Source organism: Lineus longissimus, chromosome 6, assembly GCF_910592395.1.
Source record: "Lineus longissimus chromosome 6, tnLinLong1.2, whole genome shotgun sequence".
Classification (NCBI taxonomy): domain Eukaryota; kingdom Metazoa; phylum Nemertea; class Pilidiophora; order Heteronemertea; family Lineidae; genus Lineus; species Lineus longissimus.
The window spans coordinates 11837995-11862459 of record NC_088313.1 but is presented as its reverse complement, the minus strand read 5'-3'; the positions used below and the strand labels follow the sequence as shown (position 1 = coordinate 11862459).

The 24465-nt window shown below is 42.3% G+C and overlaps 1 protein-coding gene across 1 annotated transcript; it reads left to right on the top strand.

Annotated features, from left to right (window-relative positions):
• The first annotated feature begins 869 nt into the window (after positions 1-869).
• Positions 870-3390, top strand: LOC135489968 (uncharacterized). The gene is made up of 3 exons (XM_064775607.1): positions 870-905; positions 1081-1246; positions 1381-3390. Exons 2-3 carry the CDS (start codon positions 1091-1093, stop codon positions 3388-3390), a joined length of 2166 nt encoding a protein of 721 aa, XP_064631677.1. The 5' UTR covers positions 870-905; positions 1081-1090.
• Positions 3391-24465: the final 21075 nt, after the last annotated feature.

Sequence of the window (24465 nt, the reverse complement as noted above, 5' to 3'; positions counted from 1 at the left end):
CTGGTTGGATAGGAAAATGAAACCATTCAGTTATTAAGAGAAGTGTCAGTAAAATGGTTCCCATCTGCGTCCCTTCTCAAAGCACCGATGTACACCTGGCACGGCGAACCCCCACTTCATATCTCATTTCAGCCTTGTTGAGTATTCAGCATAGTCCAGTCTTAATTAGCAAAGTCTGTATTTTAGATCTACCCGGTGTAACAGTAGATCGTAGTCCGACGTGAGAAATAAAGCATTTCATCTCCGATATTCTCGACTCTGTTGCCCTGCCAGACGCTACCCGCCTTACGAAACAAGCCTCGTCCCCAGGACCAAACAAGCAGGAGGGACGAGGTTACCAGGTCTAAAATTGCCCAACTAAAGTCTTGGTTGATTGGTTTTTAGTGGTTGTTTTCTTGGTTTTAATAACCTAATACACAGTCAAAACTGTCCAAGCTGGGTAAGGATTTGCTACATGGCTATACGCCCCTTAATTGTTTTGAATTGATGCTACTTCATTTTGAACAAAACAAAATGGCTGTTGGCACACAAGTACTGATTTTGTGTAGCAATGCATTGGGAGACGAGGCCTATAACTAGTCGATGGGGGAAGTTCTCGATTTCTTCGTTTCTCTGTTTCTCTGTTTATTAATACCCGTTTCGCGGGCCAACCGATTAACGCATACAAAAGAGTATGCATATTCGTGTGTACATGCTACACAACGCAGCACGTAGATAATTATGTTAAAATAAGCGTAGTTTGTACCTAAATTATGCGTATGGCTTCAAAAACGCTTATTTCTCTATTTATTCAGAACAGCTACATCAATATAAAACTAAACATATGTGTTCAAATTATTATCTATACCAACCAGCGAATCCACGTCGAGTGCCATAGAACAGGAAATATTCGTTTCTGGATACTTGTGAGTGCCTGCGCTTTCAATTTGACTGCCGACGTTCACTAGCGCTTTGGTAACCATAGTCATGATAGTGGACAGTGCCTTCATGACACTGTCCGAATCCCCACACGTTTTATCGTTCTAAGATGCATGTGCTTGCGGACAGGTTATATCAATATGCTTTATTTGTATTTTGTAGTGACTCCCTGATGTCTTTCAAAACTGTCCTTCGAATTTTGGTTTACGTCACTTTGATCTTTTTCGTGTTCAACCACTGGATCCTGAAATTCGGCAATGGCAAAGTACACCAGCGCTTCGAACCTGTTTCAGACAGGCATACTGGAAAGACGAAATCATATGATAAGGTACGCTTGATACTTGAAGTATGTTATTTTTTATTTGTGCTGTTCTTAAAGATATTTTCATATTTTGTACTCACCATTTTTTACTGTAAATACGAACCAGTTTGATTAACTTATCATTGATTTATTCTTTCAAGGTAACTCCGCATCGGGCTCAAATGACCTGCGACAAATGGGTGGTGGTCACGACGACCTTCAATTTGACCGACGCCGTGAAAGACCTACTGAAGATGCCAAAGTGGTGTCTGGTACTGGTCAGTGACAATAAGGGCCCCATCACAGTAGTTCCGTCATTTCCCAATCTGATCTTTCTAGACGTTGCCTGGCAAGAGCGCTGTCCGTACCATATCTGCCAGCATATTCCATGGAATCATTTCAGTCGCAAAAACATTGGCTTCATGTACGCCGTGGCTAACGGGGCCAAGTGGATCTACGACACCGACAATGACATCTTCCCGAAGTTTCCGGAGTCAGAGCCGCTTCTGGATTCTTCGATTGAATTTGATTTGATACAGGTCGCCGGGCACGTGTACAATCCCTACATTCCTTATATCAAACCCAACACAACCTTTTGGCCGAGGGGGTTGCCACTGGATAAAATCAAGGATTCAAACACGAAAAACATGAAAGTGATTGGTACCGTCAAGCCGGAAAAGATCGCGGTGATCAACTATTTAGCCCAAACCTACCCCGACGTGGACGCCATCTATAGACTGACGCAGAAAATTCCTTTTCAGTTCGAGATGGTGGAGAAGTATCACGCCCTACCGCATTTCATCATGTCGCCCTATAACGCCCAGGCAACGATGCATGCACAGTTCGCCTTCTGGGGTCTGCTCCTGCCGGCAAGTGTAGACGGGCGCGTGTCGGATATTTGGCGGTCATATTTTACGCAACGGTTAGTCTGGGACACCGACGGTCACATCGCTTTCGGTCCGCCATACGTCAATCAAATCCGTAACGCGCATTCGTATATGGTTGATTTTCACAATGAAATTGATGTCTACTATAAAACCAGCCGACTGATCAACTTCCTGGTGAACTGGATCCCGAAAACCGTTTCGTTGGCGCAGAACATGATCGATCTTTACACAGAGCTCTACCAAATCGATATTGTCGGGCGGACAGATATCGATTTAGCCATTGCCTGGATACGTGATTTGGAATGTGTCGGCTATACCTTTCCGCCAGTGAAAGTTGCGAAAGACTACGTGTATTTAATACAAGGCGCAAGCGTCACGATGCTCGATCAACTTGTGTCAAACTCAAATCGGGATGTTCTATGGCTGACATACTCGTCGGAGTCTGGCGATTTATACTGGCCTAATAGCACGTGGACCACTGGGAGGAATCTTCTGCTGGAACACGCCGTTGAACGTGGGAGTCGAATGTCGAAGAAGGGCTATAACTATTTCATCTTTCTCGACGACGACACTACATTGTCGTTCAGTAATGATGGTCGTAGGTGGAAAAGTGAACGCGGTTGCAATAGCGACGTTGTGTGGACGTGCTTTGAACAGTTCTTGGGCGCTCACGAGCCGGCAATCAGCTATCCATATTACACACTGCAAGGACATCATTTCTATAACAAGACGTCACTCGTTAATACAAACTACCATTTTGATGCAATGATGGTAGCATATCACCGTGATACATTATCTTTCCTACTGCCCTACAGTACTGAGTTTGAAGCTCAATCCTGGTGGGCATCGAGTGTTATCAATAATGGTCTGGCCAACATGTTGTATAGCTCAAGCAGGTATCAGTACAATGTTCTTCATAGTGCCAATTCGAGACCAGGTCATAAGGGCAATACTAAATACAAGGTGGATAACAACCGATCCACTCAATTACAATTTCTGCTATCGGCCCTTCTGCTAATAGTCGATGGAAAGCCGAATCCGTTGTTGAACAGTACCTCGCCAAATTTGCAATGGAGGATTCATGGAAAGCCCAATCTGAAGAAAAATAAAACCTACACCGTGGACTACGCGTTCATTAAGAAGTATTTTAAGCTCGATCATAAGTTTACGCAAAGTAGACTGAACTGGCTTCAAAAATCTGTGATTAAAAGAATTCTATTCCGGGGCAAAGACGTAACCGAATTTGACAATTCATTTAATCCTGATTATTCCTATCCAGTATAACTGTAGTATCATTTGCCTAGTGTTTCGATCACCTAACTCACTAACACCCACTTTGTGGAAATTGTAACTTAAAATGGAGACATTTACGCCTCCTGTCAAGTATATTTTAGACTGATTATAATGGCTGGTAATGCGTGATTGCGCTTGGTTATATTGTAGAAGTATTTCTGGAAACGACATATCATGGTCTGTTTCGTTTCGCCCACATACTGCATGTTGCATTTGTTACATTGGATGCAATAAATGACATTATTGCTTTGACAACGGTAGTTGATAAAACTTGGAGTCAGTCAAACCATGTAACCTGTGCTAAACCATGGAATAGTCAGTACTAAACCGTGGAATCACTGTGCAAGTACCGCGTGAAATCGGGTGCGTTCCTTCCACAATTTATACCCTTCCAACTGCCAATCTCGTCCCAGCTGACTTAATTGATAGCAATTTGCCAGTAGTGCCAGTAACCACCTTTTTGTGGAGGATGACGTCATCGAATATCTGGGTTGAGCTGATTTCAATAATCAATGTAACTAGGGTTCCAGGACGTATGCTGAAGATGTCTACATTGTTAAAATAAAGGCTTCCCTTGTAAAAGAAATGGGAATTCTTGTATCTTTATTTATTGGCAGGCTCTTTGAAATAATGGTGAAACAGTCCTCCGGGTAGGCCTAGTGACCGGCTAGTGACATCAGGGGTAGGCCTATACGGACCTTACCAAGCCTAGGTCACTAGCCGGTCACCCGGAGGACGTTTGGGTTTTTCCAAAATATGGAATATTAAAACGGATCTGCGACTAATTCCTAAGAATCATTTTGTATCTATGATGCTCTGATTAAGCTTGGTAGATAGGACAAACATGTACACGGGAATCACTAAAAAAATGTGTCCGCTTAGAACTGGTGACATCACGAAAATATCTCTACATCCCGATGTGTACATGAAAATGTACGAAATCACTCACCGTGAAGGAATTCGTTCTCATTTTTCATCTCCAAACCCAGCTAAAACCTTCGGTAATAAATCTTCTTATACGTTTCTTGTCATGCTTCAGATTATGTACGGATAAGTGCCAGCCGGTACTGCATGATGTAGTCAATCTTCTCTGTATCACCCTGTATGATCACACCGCTCCGTAGTTCAATTAGGCCCCGTAGGGTGGCGTAGTAAGCGGAGCGCTGATTGGTGCATATTATGGGTGTGTGGTGGGCGTGGCGTGACGTGCATGCCCATATTTGGGAGATCAGTAATGTACACTGGAGGCGATGTATGACTGGGTTGTTCTAAAATATAGATTGTAATAAAAAGATTGTAAATTGAAAATATAGAATCGGAAATGCGACTGATTTCTTAACTACCGTTAAATTCCGATCTGATCATGTAAAAATAAGCTCCAAATATTGATTCGTAACCACCTTAGGTTCCAATGGCATTATTTCATGTTTTTATGCATTTTTAGGACTGATTCCATGGTTCAGCACAGGTTACATGGTTTCACTGATTCCAAGTTTTATATACTACCTTTGAAAACAGATGTTGTTCTTTGTGTTGTACGACCTGCCTGTGGTGCGGCTGGTGATCCTGCCTGAGGTGTCCAAACGTGGGCAGTAGCGACACGTGTTGGGTGAGAGACAGTGTAATGCGTGATAACGAAGTCGAACAATAGGATAGGCATTCACGTGGACGTTTCGGGGGCTTTACGAAAACTCCTTAATAATGACTTTCAGCAACGTCAAAACGTACACGATGATAGAAGTCTCAATTTAGCTGCAAATGCAAGTTAAATTGTTCAATATCACACGTATATACTGCTTCCCGCATAGACATATTTCGTTTTTCCGTATACTGATACGATATCGCTTGTCCAAACTAAACAAACTCATGACGTCGTGCGCAAAACTGTAGGGATACGTTACACGGGCAGGAGATTCGACTTGGCTGAAAGGCTCTAATTTCTGCACGAATGTTAATGATCATCAAACCATTGTAGCTCTATGTCACTTCTGCATTTGGCTGGGTTAACATAGCGCTGCACATGATGCCTTCAAACCGGCGGACAATGATTGCATGGTCATGGACACGTTGTTGTAAAGCCATTCACCTGCGTGTCCAAAGCAGAAAAGATTCGGCCTCATGATCAAGGGGGCGTAGGTTTGATTCCTGGCCGACCACGAGTCGCTGCTTTGTTCCTCAAGTGAGCGCCTTCTGGTTGCTCCTTGAAACCCCTGATTGATTTATGTGGATACATGTATATGGTTAATATCATGATATCCCAAAGGCGCTTTGATCAGGCAAGATTCTCCTCCCCTCTACAAGTCCGACATCCCACAAGTCCGACGTCCCACAAATCCGAAGACCCATTCGTCCAACATCCCATATATCCGCCATCCCACAAGTTCGACGTTTCACAAGACCGACACCCAACAAGTCCGACGTCTATGTATTGTATAAACAAAAGTTTTTAAGCAGTTTAAGAAATAAAGGCTGATATTTCTAGTTCTCCAATTGGTCCAAAAAGTTGTTCAAGATCGAGTCGAATACAATGCCTAAGGAACACATTTAGGTTAGTTTGGTACTAGCTATCTGAAGAGTGTTGGCAAAACTTGCGATATCTTGACATTTTGTCAACAGAAGACACGTTCGCATTGTCTAATAATCGTCGCGTTTTGAAGAAATCATGCTCCAGAATTCGGGCATGGCTTTTTACGGGGTCATCCCTTTGTGTCTCGGGTTTTATGTGCTCAACACCATTGGTAATCACCAACAACTTACGGCCATTTCATTCGAAGTCAGTTGAAGGGCAGTCATCCACAGCATTACCCTTTTCCCGCTTTTTATTTTAATGAGATTTGATGATGTCATTGGTGTTCTTTGCTGAGAACATTAATTTCAAATAAATTCCAAGGATGACGACTTATTGTCGGACTTATGAGATGTCTGGCTTATGGTACTTCGAACTTATGATACCTTTCTTTGAACGTCGGACTTGTGAGATGTCGGACTTATGCCACCTCGGACTTATGATATCGTTTTCTGAATGACGGACTTTTGTGCCTATGAAGTGTTTCCGATGATGCATTCGCCTTGCAGCCCCTAACGGTGGTTCCTAAAAAAATTTGGATTTCATGCTGCGTATTATATGTAGCACTGAACCAGCACCTAGACGAGTTGGGACATATCATGCAGACTTTCTGAAACCGGGTGCACTGTTCAATAGATTGGTTTAAGAATTAAAACATTATCGTAATGATGGCGGGGTAGGCGTTCACTGGATTGGAGTGTGTGTGTCCGCCGGGTGATCAGCTGTTTCATTCTCCAGTTTTATGGGTTTTTTCTGTTTTGGACAAAAATCAAAATATTTCGAAAATGAGCTGACTAAACTACATTTTTTATCGCATTTTTCTCGAGCATTGACTAGAGTGTTTCACGTAGGAACCTTGTAGGATGTCGGACTTGGGTTACGCTCAACCGTTTTCCCGAAAGTGCCTAACGTGAAGATGTTCTCTCTATTGCGAATAACGCCAATCTCAAAATGCGTTTTGAAGGCGCTTTTTAAAGAATGGCCAATTTGCGCTGTACCCCACTGGAAAGGCCGTGATCACATCTTTCTACACGAACTCATCTCTTATATTTAACGAATACAAGTCAGTGTTTAGCGAAGGATTGGCTCCGAGCACTTGAGGCCACCCTAAACAAAAAATTTCAAACCAGACCCCCAAATCACTAAAAACCGCGATCAGATGTTCACTGACATTTTGCTAAAATTTTGTCATACTCAGCATCCCATAAGTCGAAATATATAGAACGCCACAACTGTGCAGAATACCACGTGAATATTGTAAAATGAACATGTTCTCATCCCAAAATTAAAGTATCCAGAAAATCATTTATTCAATATGCCACATAGAAATATGATTTGATTAGGCCTTGGGCAAGGCAATCCATACCTTATGCCACAACAGTGTCCACCTTTTGGGAAGACTGCAACAAACACAGGTGCACCTTGACGTTCAAGTTGTAAATTCTTGCTAACTTTTCGAGAATGCTGCGCTGGTCTCCAAGAATGTCGCATACAGTTGCTTCTGAGACGATCTAGGTATTCCTTAGTAATATGTGCGGGAAATCTGACAAGATTTTCCAGAGGGCCACCTTCGTTGCCATAGGATACCAGACGTGATAAAAACGGCCGATTTTGACGCCGGTCCCACTGGAAATACGTCAAAGACATCAATGGCGCACTGTTGTTTCAAACGGCTCTCTGTTCACCATTATTGTATATTGCGTATTTATTTTTGTACCAAACGGTTCACATTGTTTTTAGCTTCGTGGTGAAGTCAAAGTTAACAATTTCGGAGCATATGAAAAATTTCGCCTTAAATCGGGATGTCGGAATTGTGGCACATTTTCAAAATCATTTTCCTTTGTCGGAATTATGATACGTCGGACTGGGGGGGGGGGGGGGGGGGGGGGGGGGGCCCTAAGGCTATCAGATATACATCGATATAGATGGAACCTCTCCCGGTGGGCATCCCCGTGCAGATATTTCGTCTTTTGCAACTGTGAACATTTTCAGAAGTGTTTAAATGTTATCAATATCCAATCATTTATTTCGTTATCACATTCTTTGAACCACGTCGCAATAAGGGAATTTTTAGCTGTCGAAATACTCCGAGGCATAACAAACGAGGTGTAATTGTAAGGGTTTTGCGAGAGGGACCGCTTAGCCCCTTACATTCGTTTTCTAATAGGCTGCTGATGATCACGTACAAGCAAACAGTAACCAATTGTTTTTGTATTTATATAGCTCGGATATATCAAATCTTTTGACAAATCGCAACATCCATACGGTCACGATCCTCAATGAGAGATATCCCAAAGATGTTAAAAATTGACAAATTATTCTCGTTAGATTATAAGATAACTTTCAATTAAAAAAAATAGCAAATTTCTTGTGTTTGCCAAAGGCTTTATAGATATTCGAGTAGACTACATAATGTTTGACGGAAATAGGTTAGATGCAGTGGAATCAGAGGTTCACCTTGGATTTTTGTTAGGTCCGGATGTACAGCGTAGAAGAGTGGACCTTGGTATAAATGAATTCTACAAACAAAACTAATAAGGTGATGGCGTATTGCGGACATGCCAATGCAAAAATTCGATATACTCTCTTTAAGAGTTTTGCAACCTGTCTGTATGGCTTCCAGTTCTGGGACACAACATCTCAATAAAAATGTATATAGAGCTTGAAGGAAGTGTGTTAGGAAAACTACGGGTTTACCGTAAAGACATCATAACTATCTAATTCCACTAAGTATACTTTAAAACATTTTGATACTTCAAGAACTCATAAGTTCTAGGATATTTTTGGTGTCATGTTACATTATTTTGATTGTTTACTGGTAATATTTGAATGTGTATTTTGTAGTGTTTCATCATTTTGCTAGAAACAGCATGGTTCATGCTAGCAGTTAATTTACAGCATGGTTTATGGTTGATTTACTAGTATCGCAGTAACCTTAATACTGTTATGAGGAAATATCCTTATGGCTGCTCATGCTAAGTTCAAAACAAGCTGTCCAGGTTTGGTTCATCTGCCAATACTTTGCTCTGTATTTACTGTAGTTTCATGAAAATAACACCACTTCATTAACAGCCGGTGTCGCCGCCCCTGACGCATAGGGTGGCGAACAGAGCTGTTGAGAAGGCCGATCATTGGCTGGTATTCCAGAGAGGGTTGTCCAGGCCTCATATCCAATATACTTCAGTTTCGAGTCCAATCCTTATTGTTTGGGTTGTTGAAACCGATTCGTAGGTCTCCTATGAATGGGATAATGGGATCGGGCCTTCGGCCATTGTACTGAGTGTCCCAGAACATTTTCAACTAATCGTCATTGGTAGTGTAAAGGGTGTCCCAGTGCTAATGGCTGATAGTGTACAGGGTTTCCATGAAAAAAGTCCAACTGACATATTGGCTTCTGCTGGTTTTAGGGACTGACCTGCCCTTTCAAAGTGAGGCACTGCTCAGGGAGGTAATGAAGCATGTCTTCGGGTCTCATCATTCCTTACCAGCTTCGGGCTTTCAAATATACTTTGCAGTGCGAAATTGGTAAGAATGAGAAGTTGTCCGTCACATATCTGGAGAACAAAACGAACATCCCTCTGAATGTACAGTCTTGTCCGAAGTGATCAGTGAAGGAATAAAAAAGAACGATGCAAATCCCGATTCAATTTATTTTCAAAGCTAAAGATACACATTATTAGATTGTCCAGCTTTCAGAATCGTACCCACAATCATTCACAACACCCACAGTCAATTCAAGTCCATCACAATGTCCTCCTCGACTACATTCACGAACTCTGGTCCATCCATAGCAGTCTCCTCTTCTTCCTCCAAGATAGCATGTGGTCCAGCTTCGATTGGCCTTGGTCGAAACGATGCTTCAAATCAGTTGACGATAACGTCCTCATTAACACTATCCCAGGCATCTCTGATGATGTTGGTCACGTCTCTCAGGCCGATGTGAGGGCAGTCTCCTCTTTCGTCCGTGTGGTCCTTCTTCCACGATTTCCATTGTCGCCGTACGTGACATTTGAAGGACTTCATGACTGCAACGTCTAACGGTTGTACGAGGGATGTGCAACCAGCAGGTACATAATCCAGGCTGCCTCTCATGTCGCGGACTCTCTTCCGGAAGTTCTCTGTCCGGTGGACCTGATAATGATCGACGATTAACAGAAACTGGTCGGTCTCGTTGTCGGTGACGTAGAGTGATAGGACTTCATCTAACCAGTTGTACGCCGTTTCCTCACTCATCCAACCAGTTTCCGATAGGGTAATCTTTGCATCTGCTGGTGGGTTGTCTTGGAGGGCTGCAAACACCCGGACGAAACCTCTTCTGGGGAAGATGATGTGCGCCGGCAACTTTGCTCCAGAGGCTGCGATGCAGAGGGTGACGGTGCATCCCAGCTTAGTATTGGACCTGGATGATCAGACGTCTATGGCCTTCTCCCCCGTGATGTTGGCCGTGTACATGGTTCTCATATCAAACAGGACAAAGGTTTGGTCCATGTTAAAGAAGAACCGCATCTGTATATCAAGACGATCGATTCTCCCAGTAACCGCATCTCGGAAGGTCAGGATCCTTGCAGCAGCATCAGCGGGGATGGTCGTTGTATCCTTGGTCACCTTCCGTAGGGACACGTGGCGTCTCTTCATCAAGCACTCCACCCAGCCTATGGATGCGTTGAAATCCCATAGCTGAGGGCGACAATGCTGAATCCCTTCTCTGACATCTTGGGCTAACTCATTCCACCAGCTTTGCTTTCCACCAGCTTTTCCACACTACCAACACCTTATCTTGAATGTCGAGAACGGAGACTGCGAGGCGACGCTCTCTCATCTGCTGCAGCCATTGGTAAAGCTGGCCCTCAACCTGTGGCCATAACGGATCACGGGGCTCCATCATCTTCTTCTTCTGGCCATGCCCTTCTTCTTGCTTCTGCTCGAGGTCCTCGAGATTCCACCTTCTAAACGTCTCCCAGGGGATGTTATAGTGGGCGGAGAACTCTCTCATACTGCGCACCGTACCGTTCACCAGTGCCTCCTTCTGGTCTCTCAGGTAGGCAAGATTTTCTGTAACGGTGTAGCGCCGGCGTCGTTTTCTCAGCAGCTCTACAGCATCCATTGTCGCACAGGTTGTCTGCAATGTGGGTACCCTCAGTGGGGCTTCATTTATAGGCCTAGGAGGCACTAGAATTCCTCAAGAAAACCACACATCCTAGAAACTTCGATTCTGTTTTCTCCCACGTAGGCCTAGGGAGTCTAAATCAAAAAAGAGGGTTGTAGAACAGAGGATGAGCTCCTCGTTTTTCTTCGGAATTTCGTGACTACTATCATTGCCTGAATATCACTTTGCTTTACTAATGCAAGCATTTGTAGATTTTTCTTCAGAGTTTCAATAAGGACTTTTTTTGTTTTGGGGGGTTTGGATCAATCTAAAAGGTGCTTCAGTTTTATGAGACAACCTGTATAAACGGTCGGCGAGTGGCCTTACCATTTACGTCATTCCACATGCGCACTCATCGACCAGTAGGCCCACAACACTTCGAAGCAATAGGGCTGCGGTAATAAGTGGTTTAGCGCAACCGTGACAGCTCGGCTGAGCCATCACAAGGGCCAGCGAAGTCACTCATTGGTTACCTCTGGTGAATAGGCTCGAGAGAAGAGGCCGGGCCTTGAATATCCCGAAGTGGTGTTATTTTCATGAAACTACAGTATATGGTTCAGTACTACTGAAACAATATGTCAAACAGTAAAATGGGGTTCCTGGACAGTTGAACAATAGTGCAACATTTTACTAGAACATTATGTGTACACGGTACAAAGCACATGGAACAAAGTGAACAACAGGAACAATTCTTAATTTGGACGAGTTCATATTTAATTAAGGATCCATTGTATTGTAATATTAACAAATAGTTTGATGTATAAGGTCGATCGATCTCATTTTTGCTATAATTCAGATTTACTATACGGCATGCTTATGTATAATTTTAGGGCTCATACTGTAAGCTAAACAAGGGGGACATTATGTGAGTCTCTCCAAATTCGCCGGTAATACGGATTTTGTAAATATGACGTGGACCGCATAAATTAGTCGTATCTTATTGTAAAAAGAGTTGATGTGAACACTGCCGCATATCGAACCACACAGCAAATCCGAGAGTTACTAACATTGAGGGAGTCTGGTGATCATTTACTATCAAAGGAAGAAGTAGGACATATTACAGATTTTCTCTGCACGAATTACTCTTTACTGTTTACTGTCAATTACGCCCAAAGCGAACAATTCTGGCTTTTGTATGGACGGGGTGAGAGAGAGCGTGCGCTAGTGACTTCCCTCCGTGGTGGGAAGCCTCGAGCGGAATACCTCTGGGGTTTCCGAATTTACCGTTTCTTCGGGTAGCAGGTTCCAGTTAGCTACGGTTCCGACGAAGAATGAATGTTTATATTGGTCAGTAGAGGATTTAGATAAAGCGTACGCTCTAGAATTATGCCTGCAGTGCCTCGTTATGGGATTTGATGTGGCGAAATCTCCGGTTTTCTTGGGGATGATTTTCCGTTTCCCTCTGATCTCGGTGAGGAACTGTTCGGACGGTAGTGCAGGTATCATCGCCCCCCCCCCCCCCCGCTACTTTGTACATTAGACAAAGGCGGTTTTGTTTCCGTCTGGACTCCAGTGGTGGAAGTTTGAGGTTTTCCGACATCCTTGACACACATCCTGGGCTCCTGTCCTTGTAATTGCCGTTGAAAAAACTTGCTGCACCACGTTTTTATTAATTTAGAAAATTATTGTAAGCTGTAATATTGCTGCACTTAAGGTTTGATGTTCATGTACTTTACACAATATTTGTAGATGTCCTATTGTGTACGAAATAAACAAACATACTGTAATCGTATTGTGTACAAAGGTTGTTGTCATTGCTTATCGTACCTTTAAGGAACAGGTAGCATGTATGCAGGACCGAAATAGTCTACAGGTAGTTTCAGGTGCGATACCCCCGCCGCAATGCGCCATAATGCTAGCCCTTCATTGGCTGCAAAATGTTCCAGTCAGTGGCGCATTGCCCGGGCGCATTGCGGGCCTACCTGTGTGACGCAGCGATGACGCTTTATGCTGCATTGCAGTGGCGTATTGCAGCCCCTATTCGGCACCCTGATTGGTTGGTTCCTGTATATATGCCCTTTCCTTGAAGGTGGAAATACGATTATTATTATGATTTCGGATAGTCAAGTAGGAGTCAAATAAACGAAAGTACGTATCGTATCTACTTCTCGTGTGGAAGTTTCTCCTTACGATCCCAGAGAGTTAGTTTCCCCAGGATGGACGGAAAGGTAAAGATTGGTCTCCCCCTATAGTTATGGCCAATACGACGAGTGGACAACACGATTAGATAACAATACATACTCTAATTTCTTTTTTTCTAACACACCTTCATTATAAAGTGGCGAGGCCGGCGCCTCCTTCGTAAAATGCATTTGGCAGGCCTATGCTGAGACCGGCCGGGGAGAATAATGGATTTAGTTGATAGCCAGTTGAAGGCCTAACTGATCAGACCATGAGTACATGTAATTGATCCTTGCAGTGCTTCGTCATGACGGGAACGCCATGAGGTGGCACTGTACAGGATGGTTTATAAGCGTTGCACGCCGAAATTTGTCATTGTTTTCGAGACTTGATGATAGAGCCGGACTAAGTATTGTAGCGTCGAGTCCTGCTAACTGCGGCATGCCCATGCATATTCGCATGTGACGCGACATCAGAATGACGGGATAATGTCGGGAAAACAATGAACACTGTAGACTATGATGACTCATCATGCAAGAAAATGAAAAAGCAGCGATTATTATTCTGGATGTTCTATTTAAATACAGTTCTCACAGATTAGTAAACAATTGCACGTTTTCTATTGAGACCAAGTCCATCACAACACCAGTTAGTCCATCTCTACTTCCATATAGGATTCTAGATGTTTTATCTAAAGTTCTCACAGATTAGTCAGCTAGTGCAGGTTTTCTATCGAGACCACGTCCATCCCAACACAGGGCACATTTACTCCAATTCTACTTCCATTTCATCGTCACCAACTTTCATAAACTCCAGTCCCGGTTCCTCCTCATCATTCAGTTGCTGATGTGGCCCTTCCTCAACGGGGGCAGCCCTGAAGGCCAGTTCGAATCCTTTTTCAACAACCTCTGGAAGTACGTCATCCCATGCCTTGTTGATTATGTCAAGTACGTTACGCAGACCGATACGTTCACAACTCCCTTCCTCGCCGGTGTGCTGTCTGTTCCACGACTTCCACCTTTTCCTCAGGTTGTTCTAAAATACCTTGATCCTCACGGTCAGATCTAGGGGTTGCACAAGGGATGTGCAGCCTGCAGGGATAAAATCTAGCATCCCTTCCATCTGTGTAACTGCCATGCCGAAGTTTTCTGTACGATGTACACGATACTGGTCAACGATGAAAAGAAAGAGATCTGCATGCTCTGTGGTCAGGTAAGGATGGAAGACTTTGTCTAACCAATGCCGAGCTGTCCCTTTTTTATCTTTCATCCAACCTGCGGCTGATGACGTAACGACCACGTTGGCCGGCAGTTCCTCTTCCTGCAGCGCGGCAGCTGACGGATGAAACCTTTCCGTTGAAACATAACGTCTGCAGCTAATTTCCCTCCTGTCGCAGTGATAGCCAGAATAGCTGTGAAGCCCAATTTTGTATTTGATCTGGATGTGCGAACATCAATCGAACCTGCCCCTCTGTCGTTAGCTGTGTACATCGGGCGAAACTCGAAAATTGAAAACGTCTGGTCCATGTTGAAGAGGAACCTCATGGCAAGGTCAAACTGTTCGATGGTTTGCATTACTTTGTCCCGAAAGACTTGGACGCGGTTTGCGGCATCGGCGGGTACAGTCGTACTATTCTTGTTCACCTTTCGGAGGGAGATTTTCTCTCTGACCATAAACCGTTCAACCCATCCAACAGATGCGTGAAACTCGTGCTGATGAGGTCTAGACTGGATTAATTCTTTCCTCATCCGTTCTTCCGGCAGCTGATTCCACCAGGCCTCGACTCATATACGGTCATCGCCTTTTCTTTGATGTCTTGGACAGAAACGGGTAGCCTTCTGTATACTCTAAAACCTCGAATACAAGGAATGAGGCTCCGCCCCAATCATTACAATGGTTTGAATGGGCTTGGGCCAATAAGTCAGGTATTATTATTTTATCAATTGCATGGGCCAATGAAGTCGCATGGGTTATAATCTTACTCTGATCTTGGCTGACATTGACAGTGAAACGAAATCAACATCACTAGTTATATCAGGCCCTATTGTGTCGTTTCTTTAGAATTGATTTTTGGGTTTTAGAATCCCTCCTCCATTGTAATGATTGGGGGCGGAGCCTCATTCCTTGTATCTAAGGTTTTAGAATATACTCTGTTTCCTCACGTATACCGTCTTCCTATACCGCTAATACAAAATAACAGTGTTCATACATTGGGTGGGGTACGCAATAGGGTTCACCACATGCAGGGTGATTTTTCTTTGCCCACATGATGAGTGGGAATTGTCCATTTGCTCCGCCTCGGTCGCGCCATGAATAAAGCCCAAACACGATTGTCTGGTAATACAACCCATTCAATTCATCTTAAATCCAACGACCAATGGTAGTGGGCTGCAAGTAGGGCCTCTTTAATATGGCGCCCAAAGACGGTATACGTGAGGAAACAGATTATACTGTCTTCTCCGACTCAACCAAGCGCCAGGAAAATGGCTCGAAAAAGACTCAGTCCAGAAACATGGCAGTCTGTAGCTTTTTACCGGTGGGCTGCAAACATTCAATATGACGGCCAATTATAGTGACCAATGGTTATAGCAAGACAACCTTGTCAATGTTGTCAATTTGATAACGCCTGGTCGCGGCCAGGGCCAGTGATCCCTGCAGTCAGAGTGATGATTATTGAAGTTACGTAAGTCTATTACAAGTCCATGTAAATGATTGACCAATCCAGAGTCTTTCAAATGAATTTATTTTATCTAATCGATGACGGACTCGTTTTCTTTTGGGGGAAATCCAATAAAGGGCACTTTTATGGCATGATATATGTTGCAATATTCAATAAAAATATTTTTCATGCAATATTGATTTTTGTTCATTCATCGTTTCATTTTTGATGCAATGTTACACTTTTTTATGCAATGTTAAAATTTCCATTCAATGTGTGTTCATATTTGATGCAATGTTACATTTCTTTATGCAATGTTTACTCGATAATTGTTCATTCAATATTTCATATTTGATGCAATAATTCACTTTTTTCATGCAATAATGAAATTTTAAATGCATATTATCGAATGAAAATTTGAACATTGCATGAAAAAAGTGTAAGTTTGCATCAAAAATAAAACGATGAATGAACAATTATCCGGGCAATCATCAAATGAAAATTTGAATATTGCATGAAAAAAGTGAATTATTGCATCAAATATGAAATATTGAATGAACAATTATCGAGTAAACATTGCATAAAGAAATGTAACATTGCATCAAATATAAACACACATTGAATGGAAATTTTAACATTGCATAAAAAAGTGTAATATTGCATCAAAAATGAAACGATGAATGAACAAAAATCAATATTGCATGAAAAATATTTTTATTGAATATTGCAACATATATCATGCCATACACTTTCGGGTCAAATTTCATAATTGTTGTCTGCCATCTTGCTTTGACCACGTTATTCTGGTATGATGCACGCAATCCGATGGATTTTGTGGGTAGGCCTAGCAGGCACCTTGATGATCTTAACGTATGAAATGGAACATGGAGATGATGTTGTCAGCCCTGACCCTGATACTACTGATGATGATGATGATGACGACGACGACGACGACGACGACGACGACGACGCACCAGAAAAGCTACAGTCTCGATCAGAAGATTGACCTTCTCGAGACATACCGATTGGAGCATGCTATAGGATTACGTCATGCTGAAACTGCGACATCCTTTGCTAGACACCACCGCATAGCACCGCAGACATTTAGACGATGGATAAGCACACATGATGACTTGTTTGCCATCAGAGATAGATCAACTCAAGACCATAAAAGTCGGAGGAGACAACGGCAACTGCAATCTATTCCTCGCTAAATGAATTTCCTTCTTTGTTGACCTACACCGACTGGAATAATTCCGCTTCTGTGTCATGGACGGAAGAATAAGTCGCATGATACATCAAAGCGATTGACCCTGACCATTCCTTTAACAATATCAGTATTATTGTTCCTGGGATCTTTATTCCTAGGACTAACATTTCGTTCATACCTGTGGTCATCGCCAATCAATATTTCCTAAGATGTTAAACGTGTTAGCTTTTTTATCTCAGCATACAGGCCCGAAAGTGAAAACAATTTGAACAGCTGGTTCCTTAAGCGCCGAAGACTTGGTTTCCCTTCCGGTGAGGATATGAAAGGGCAAGCTGGAAGAGAATTTCGGCAATGGTGGGCAGAGCTTCCGAACGAAACGAAGACCGAAAGACAAGAACAGAGACCCCTGCGATACCTTTTCCATGCATCTGCACATTGGCTTAGCAACTTTATGGAAAGGTGAGCTTTATTCCTCTGTTGCATGGATCGGCCTTAACGTACGGAATGGATTGTATTCGATGCATTTTAATAATATGCAAATTCCATTTCAGGAAACAAATCAGCTATCCAAGGAAGACCAAAGATTCAAGGGGGTTACCTGACAATGCCCAGGTGTTGGTTGCAGACTACCTGGGGGAGTTTGCCGACCTCATCAGAGACGCCGATTTTGATGTCATCATGAACATGAATGAGACGTTCGTGTTGTTTGATATGGTGCCACGATCAACAATGGAAGCGACTGGGTTTCAGAATGTTGGCATTAGATCATCTCAAGGCAACCCAAACCTTGGATGCACGGTGACTCTAGTAGTTACGACAGACGGACGAAAAGGACGCCGAGGTCAACTTCAGAGGCTTGGCACCAGATGGTGACGTCATTCGGCAGCTTCAGGCGGGTGCTCCAGACAATGTGCGAGTGAGTATTGGCTTAGAATACAAGTCCGTGGTTGTAGTACAGGATATGTACCTGACGTCATCAGTGTTGTCGTTGACGGTGAGACATTCTAGTTAATGGTAGTATATTTTAGGAAAATCAGAACTTCTATGACTAAAATTGTTGTAGGTTTGTCATGAATGCAACCAAAATATTGTGCGTGTCTTACTGTTCAGAAAAGTACTGTAAATGTTCATGCTTGTTGACTGTTTGCTTTTCCAGGTAACTGGTAGTCCACAGGGTTGGGCACGACACCAATCGCTAATCGAGTTGTTGCAGGCCCTGATTGTGCCATTTGTAGCAGGGGCCACGTTCCTGTTACTTTTAGACAGGTATCCGGCGCATCGAAATCAGCAGTTTCGTGATGCAATCACCGCAGATAATGGGACAGACACTTTTATCCCAGGACGATGTACTTCGCTGCTTGACCGTTAACAGGAGCTTCAAGTGTTACATGAGGACCATTTGGAAAGTGTGGAAAATCTGCCACACCGATGATCAAGGACATTGTGAGCGGATCACCAGGCGGGAAGTGGTCGGGATGATCATGATCAGCCTCGGCTGGGAAAGGGTCACACAACAGAGATGGTAAATGATCAGCTTGAGCAGTTTGTTGAGGGGATTGAGTTTTCGGAAGGCGAAGCGGATGATGATGTTATTGATGATGACGTATAAACCCCGTTTGGATAATAAAATTGATTGGTAAATTGATAAGCAAATCTGTGATCTTCTTCCTTAATTTATTCGTTGACAGCAAGACTTCTTTATTGGGACATTCTGCAGACCCATGAAGCCGGCTTAATCATAGACGCCAGATTAGAAATTTCTGGTCAACCAACATTATAGGCATAAAATGAGGACGCTAGTTGTATTGTATGTTATTCATTCAGTGCAGGACTACCCCATGTCAATACTCATGTCTTTTATCCACTTACGTGGAAGGCATTGGCATTGCCCACGAAAAGGGAGTCAATAATCAGCTGTGGCTGTTCTTTCTGATGTTCGCCTGCCACCAGTAAAATATACCTATTCATTTGGACTTCGTCATTTTACGATTCAGCCGCGCTCGGTTAAGTGGGAGAAGACAGTATATTCCGTCCGTATTTGCGTATCGCGGTACGCTCAAAAGCATTGAAAATGTAAATGCCATACGGTACATGTAGTTGCGCACACGTACAAAGGTATGGTGACCAAACTAACTGAAAACTAAAAGTGTTGATTTCAGCTATATGTGGTAGAAATTTGGTAAAACATCGAAACATGTTTTGGGTGTTATTTAAAATCGAAAGTTGATAATGTTTTTGTGTCGCCGGTATCATTATATTGATCGCGAGGTTCAAGTGTTCATTTTAATACAACCAGTAGGAGCCAAGTTGTGCACTCTTATTACTGAGGTTTTTTTATGAGTATTTGAAAACCTTTAAACATAGTCTCTTTCGCACATTAAGATATCAGTCCCAAGAGTGTACAGAAAACATGATTAACAGGTAACACAGCCCAATTCTATGTTAAATTGGCTGCTAGAATTGTACATTTCCAAATGTGGTTATTACTACAGGTAGTTATTTATCTTTTGATTGATCTTATGGACATGTACATGAATTTCTGACCAACCAGGCTTAATATAGGGCTTTTATTGGAATATTTGACCTTCCAACATGAATAGTGTTTGGTATAACCAGGTTTATAAGGACTGACCTCTTTATGTGTAAAAGAGAGTATAATTATGCACCACATACCGATTTTTTGCGGTAAAATGAAAAATCCCGATTGGTTTTTGAGCTTGTTACAACGTGTGATGGCTTTTCACTTTCCTGAAAAACCTCTACTGGGTGGATATTTGTGTTGGCAGATTTTCAAAAGCTCATAAACTGTGGCTCTGATCATGATTGAACATACATTGTAATATCATTTCAACATTATCATTGTTGCATAAAATATGGGTGGGCAGTTGTAAATATGATAAATATCATTTTGCATTTTGATCATCATGATTAGATTGATTAGATAGTCAGGTTGTATTCCAATGACCAAAGGAGCGGTACGATAGACCTGGACCTTCAACGACCTCATTCATATCTGATAGATGTGATAGGCGTGTATAGCGTGAACCAGGAAATAAGTTCTACAACGCCTTTATTTATCAGTTTTAGGCAAATTAATTTTTAATGAATTCGCTCAATGGAAATGTTGCCTTTTGTTTACCATAAATCATTTTAGTAAAAGGTGTTTTTGAATCAGCGAAGCGAGGATGGATAAAATGTTATTATTCGTAGGTAGGTGCCTCTCCTGCTAACTTTATTGGTCATGTTGGCCAGCTCGTTCACTCTAGCATGTCTTGGGCGATGTTTTTTGCCTCTCTTTTGTAGTTCAGGTCAGTTATGGCCTAGATAGATAAATAAAGTAATAAGTAAATGCAAGTTCCTATATAGCGCTTCATGAACATTCTCAAAGCGCTTTACATTTACCGGTTTCTCCAGTCTAACTGAAACTTTCAGTAGAAAACAGATAAGCTGCTCCAACCAGGGCTACAACTTCAGCATTTGCGACTTGTGCACTTTTATACACCTGGATGGAGTTAGGCATGTAAGGCAATAAGGCCGCTCTGGAGGGCCGGCAGTGGAGATCGAACCAGTGACCGCTAGTCAGAGATCCGAGTCACTACACTACCGCGCGCAAGATGGTTTGGGGAGGCATGCTTGGAATGACAGAATCCATCATAAGAGAGATTTATTTCCATCGTGAATTGTACCTTATAAAACGTAGGTCAATGCTTCTCACCTCCGTTTATAGGTAACCCTTCAGTGCTTCAAACAGATTTTTGAGAATTAACAATCCAAAAGACCATTTGAATGGACTATTTGGGGGTGAACATAAGACAAATCTGACCCTTTTTTTCTCCAGGAAACTACTTAACTTGAAATAATTATTTTATATGTGGACAACACTTGGTATTGCGGAGTGTCAAGCCAATTCAGGAACATCTTGCGAAAACTTGTCATGGTCTCATCAAAATTGTTATGGTCATCCTCACTCTGAAAAGGAGAAATTAAGGGGGAATGAGGAATACATTTTTTTTAAATTAAAAAAATTAAAATTAAAAGAAACTGCCATATTCCATTGAGGAATGATGTTAGGTAAAGCATTCTAGCACTATTTGTGGCTGGAAACACACTGAATCCTCAAAAAAATTGTTTTCGTCACCCCGCGACACCCTCGCGACATGCGGAAATTGAAGGAAATGATCCCTTGACTCCCAGCAACCTTAGAAACGAATCCCTAAGAAACCCTAAGCTTGTATAAGCTTGTACCCTCCTTGACAGAGCTTCAATACCAGTGTCCAGACGCAGTGTTGCCATCTTCTGACTGGCGGGGCAACTACCATGGCACATGCTAGCCATCTCAACCAGAAAGTAAGTTGAGATGGGAGACAAGAAAAGTGTCAAGAAAAGCAAAAGGAGGGGGTTTCAGAACAATCTTTCGAGCAAGCAGAAGGCAAGTACAAATGTAGTGACTAGTACTGCAGCCCCTGCTGATGAACCAAATGTGAGAACTGGTGCAGTTAGTGTAGCTAATGAAACTGGGCTAACCGCTAGTGCTAGTACAAGTGGACATGTACATGGGCATGATACTGTATTCCAAGGACACCATGGTCAAAAAGGACAGAAAAAGGGTGTATCAAGCAGCATTCAAAGGTAGTGAGGAGTACAAGATAGAAAGAGCCAAGAAGAGAAGGAAAAGAATGAAGAAAAACGAAAAGAACAAAGCTAAAGAGGGTAAAACATATGCAGCTGGTGCATTCTAAGGTATGACAATTCCTTCTCAAAAGCCTTGACATTACAGCATCCTGCATTTCAATCCAGAATATTGTGAGAACTACACCATAGAAATTGGCCCAACCAGTCTCAAAATGTTCAGTATGTTGCTTGAGACAGATTGAATGGAATGGATTTTTCAAAATTATGACCTCAAGGGGTGTAGGGGGGTGTTTCTGGAGGAGGGTCAGAAACTTTTTGAGTTTCTATTTTTCATTAATTGCTCAGGAATGATAAGAATAATCCATTCCAATCAATCTGTTCAGCTCATACAGACTGATTTTTGCTGTTTATTTCATAAAGTTCTATGGAAAGATAAAGAAAATAGGCTGGAAAATCTAAAAAATGAGTCGCGACATGCCGCGACCCCCAAAAACGGGTGGCGCCACCTATACAAATTTTGAGGGTCGGAAAAAAAGTTTTTTTAACATACATCCCAGAAAAAAATAACTTGTACATCTAAACTATGTTGTTTAATTGCTATGACTTGTTAGTTCTATCCATATGTTATTCCTCATTCCCCCTTAACTGACAACAGGTTTTAGTCCAGTGGCAATACTCATCAATGAAAAGAACTCAAAAATAATTCATATGTGGATTTATATCATTGACAACACTATTACGACTTCATCACCATAATACCATGACCCTATTACCATCGACACATCCAATGACACTCTCCGTGGCATAAGTTACGAGTTTTGTCAGGTGATATTTTTTGCTTGAAGGAGAATCTGCCATGCATAAGTCTACTCTTTCGAACGTTTGAATGAGATTTCCTGCCACAGAGTTAGGCGAAAAAGAAAATTTCTAACCCAATCCTAAGACGATAGAAATATTACTTTATAGATTAAGCATCTGATAACTTATATATTTTGCGCGAACTATACGTACCCACAATGCATTGAATGGAGCATACTAGTAATTCGGTGACTAAGATACGCACGAGCTTACGGCGTATCCATTATACTGTCAAGCCTGTATTTTCGGCTTTCCGGACTTTCACGATTACCGCCAGCGAGTACAGGCGAAGACATCAAAATGCTTTAATGACTGGTGTGCAATTTATCATTACATATAGATGTGGATTAAATATGCACAGACAGAGTCACTTTTTGAAATGTTTCGTCGAAAATCATGGCCACTTGCCCCCCCCCCCCCCCGCCACCCGATAACAACACCCCCGACAAATGTGTCCTGCAGGCTATATGAAAGGGCTTCTTTGGGACTTACTCTTTCGAGATGTTAATACTGTCAAGCCTGAAAGAGAATCATTAAATCATACGATTTAATGATTGTACACATATGAGGACGTCAGACGAAGGTAAAAGGTCGAGATGCTAAAACATGTTTAAAAGGATGGAACAAAATGTGATAAAATCCAAGTTTTATTCAAACCAGTTATAATCAACGACGCTTTACTAACAATGCTCTTCTCGACAATGAGGCCTCTTTATGAAAGCGAGTCTTTCTACTATATTTTTGTAAGATCTTTTTTTCTGTGAGCGGTATATTCCGTTGTTCCTTCAGCTGTGTGGTGCATTGGTTCCATAGCAGCGTCGGGACCAATGCAACAAAGGTCCATCTTATTCTCATGTAATTTTGACGCCAACAACATCTGTGGGATGGTGCAAGCAACAGATGATGACTACGATTGGACCGTGAAAACAGGCATATCGACTGGTACATCTAAACCAGATTATGGAGTTCCATCGGATCATACTTCTGGAAGCGGTAAGACATATACTCCCTGTCAATGCAAACCGGCGTGCGCCATCCTAGATACCGGTTGTGGGTTTTGTTTTTCATCCTTATCGAATACCATTTCAGCGCTCGGAATCACAGATACGCATTCGCTTTGAATAGGCTTCGACCAACCTTGATTTAGGCGTGGCATATCATGGCAGCAAATGCAGTCACCTTTACATCCATTTAGCGCGTTCATACGATACCTTTTTGATGGTAAAAGTTGTCAATTTGTCCATGTTCATGGCTATAGTCTAGCATGTTTAGACAGACTTGACCCGACGAAAATTTCGAAAATTCTGTGAATGAGTGTAGTAGTCAGTACAGGATCGTATTGACTTGTATGTCTGTTCATCTATATGGCATCTCAATGTCTTTTTATATCTTATAGGTTACTACATATACTTTGATGCCTCATACCCGGGGGCGCGGTTTGGTAGGAAGGTTAGGATCGCCATCCCTGTCACTACCAGTGCTCGGTGCTTAACGTTCTGTTACCACATGTATGGAAACGATAACTCGAAACGTTTGAATGTGTACGAAAATAGTATAGGCTTTGGGAAAGAAAAATGGAGTATAAAAGGTAAATATCATACAACTGTACAACGCGACTACAGGTATTTCGCAGGCAGCGTGGTTAGGATCCCCGCATGTTGTTCATGATCATGCGACGGTGTTCCATTCCCGGTCAAAAGTTTTAAGGTTGAATTTGCTATGGCATCTGCACATCTTCTAGGCCATCAGCTGCCTATCAAGCATGGTGCTATTTTTTGTTGTGACAGTGGCATATACATATTCTAAGATTATTGAAATGCTGGAGTACATAAGGTGACAGTCAATAATTTTAATCGTAATAGCGCATACTGGCA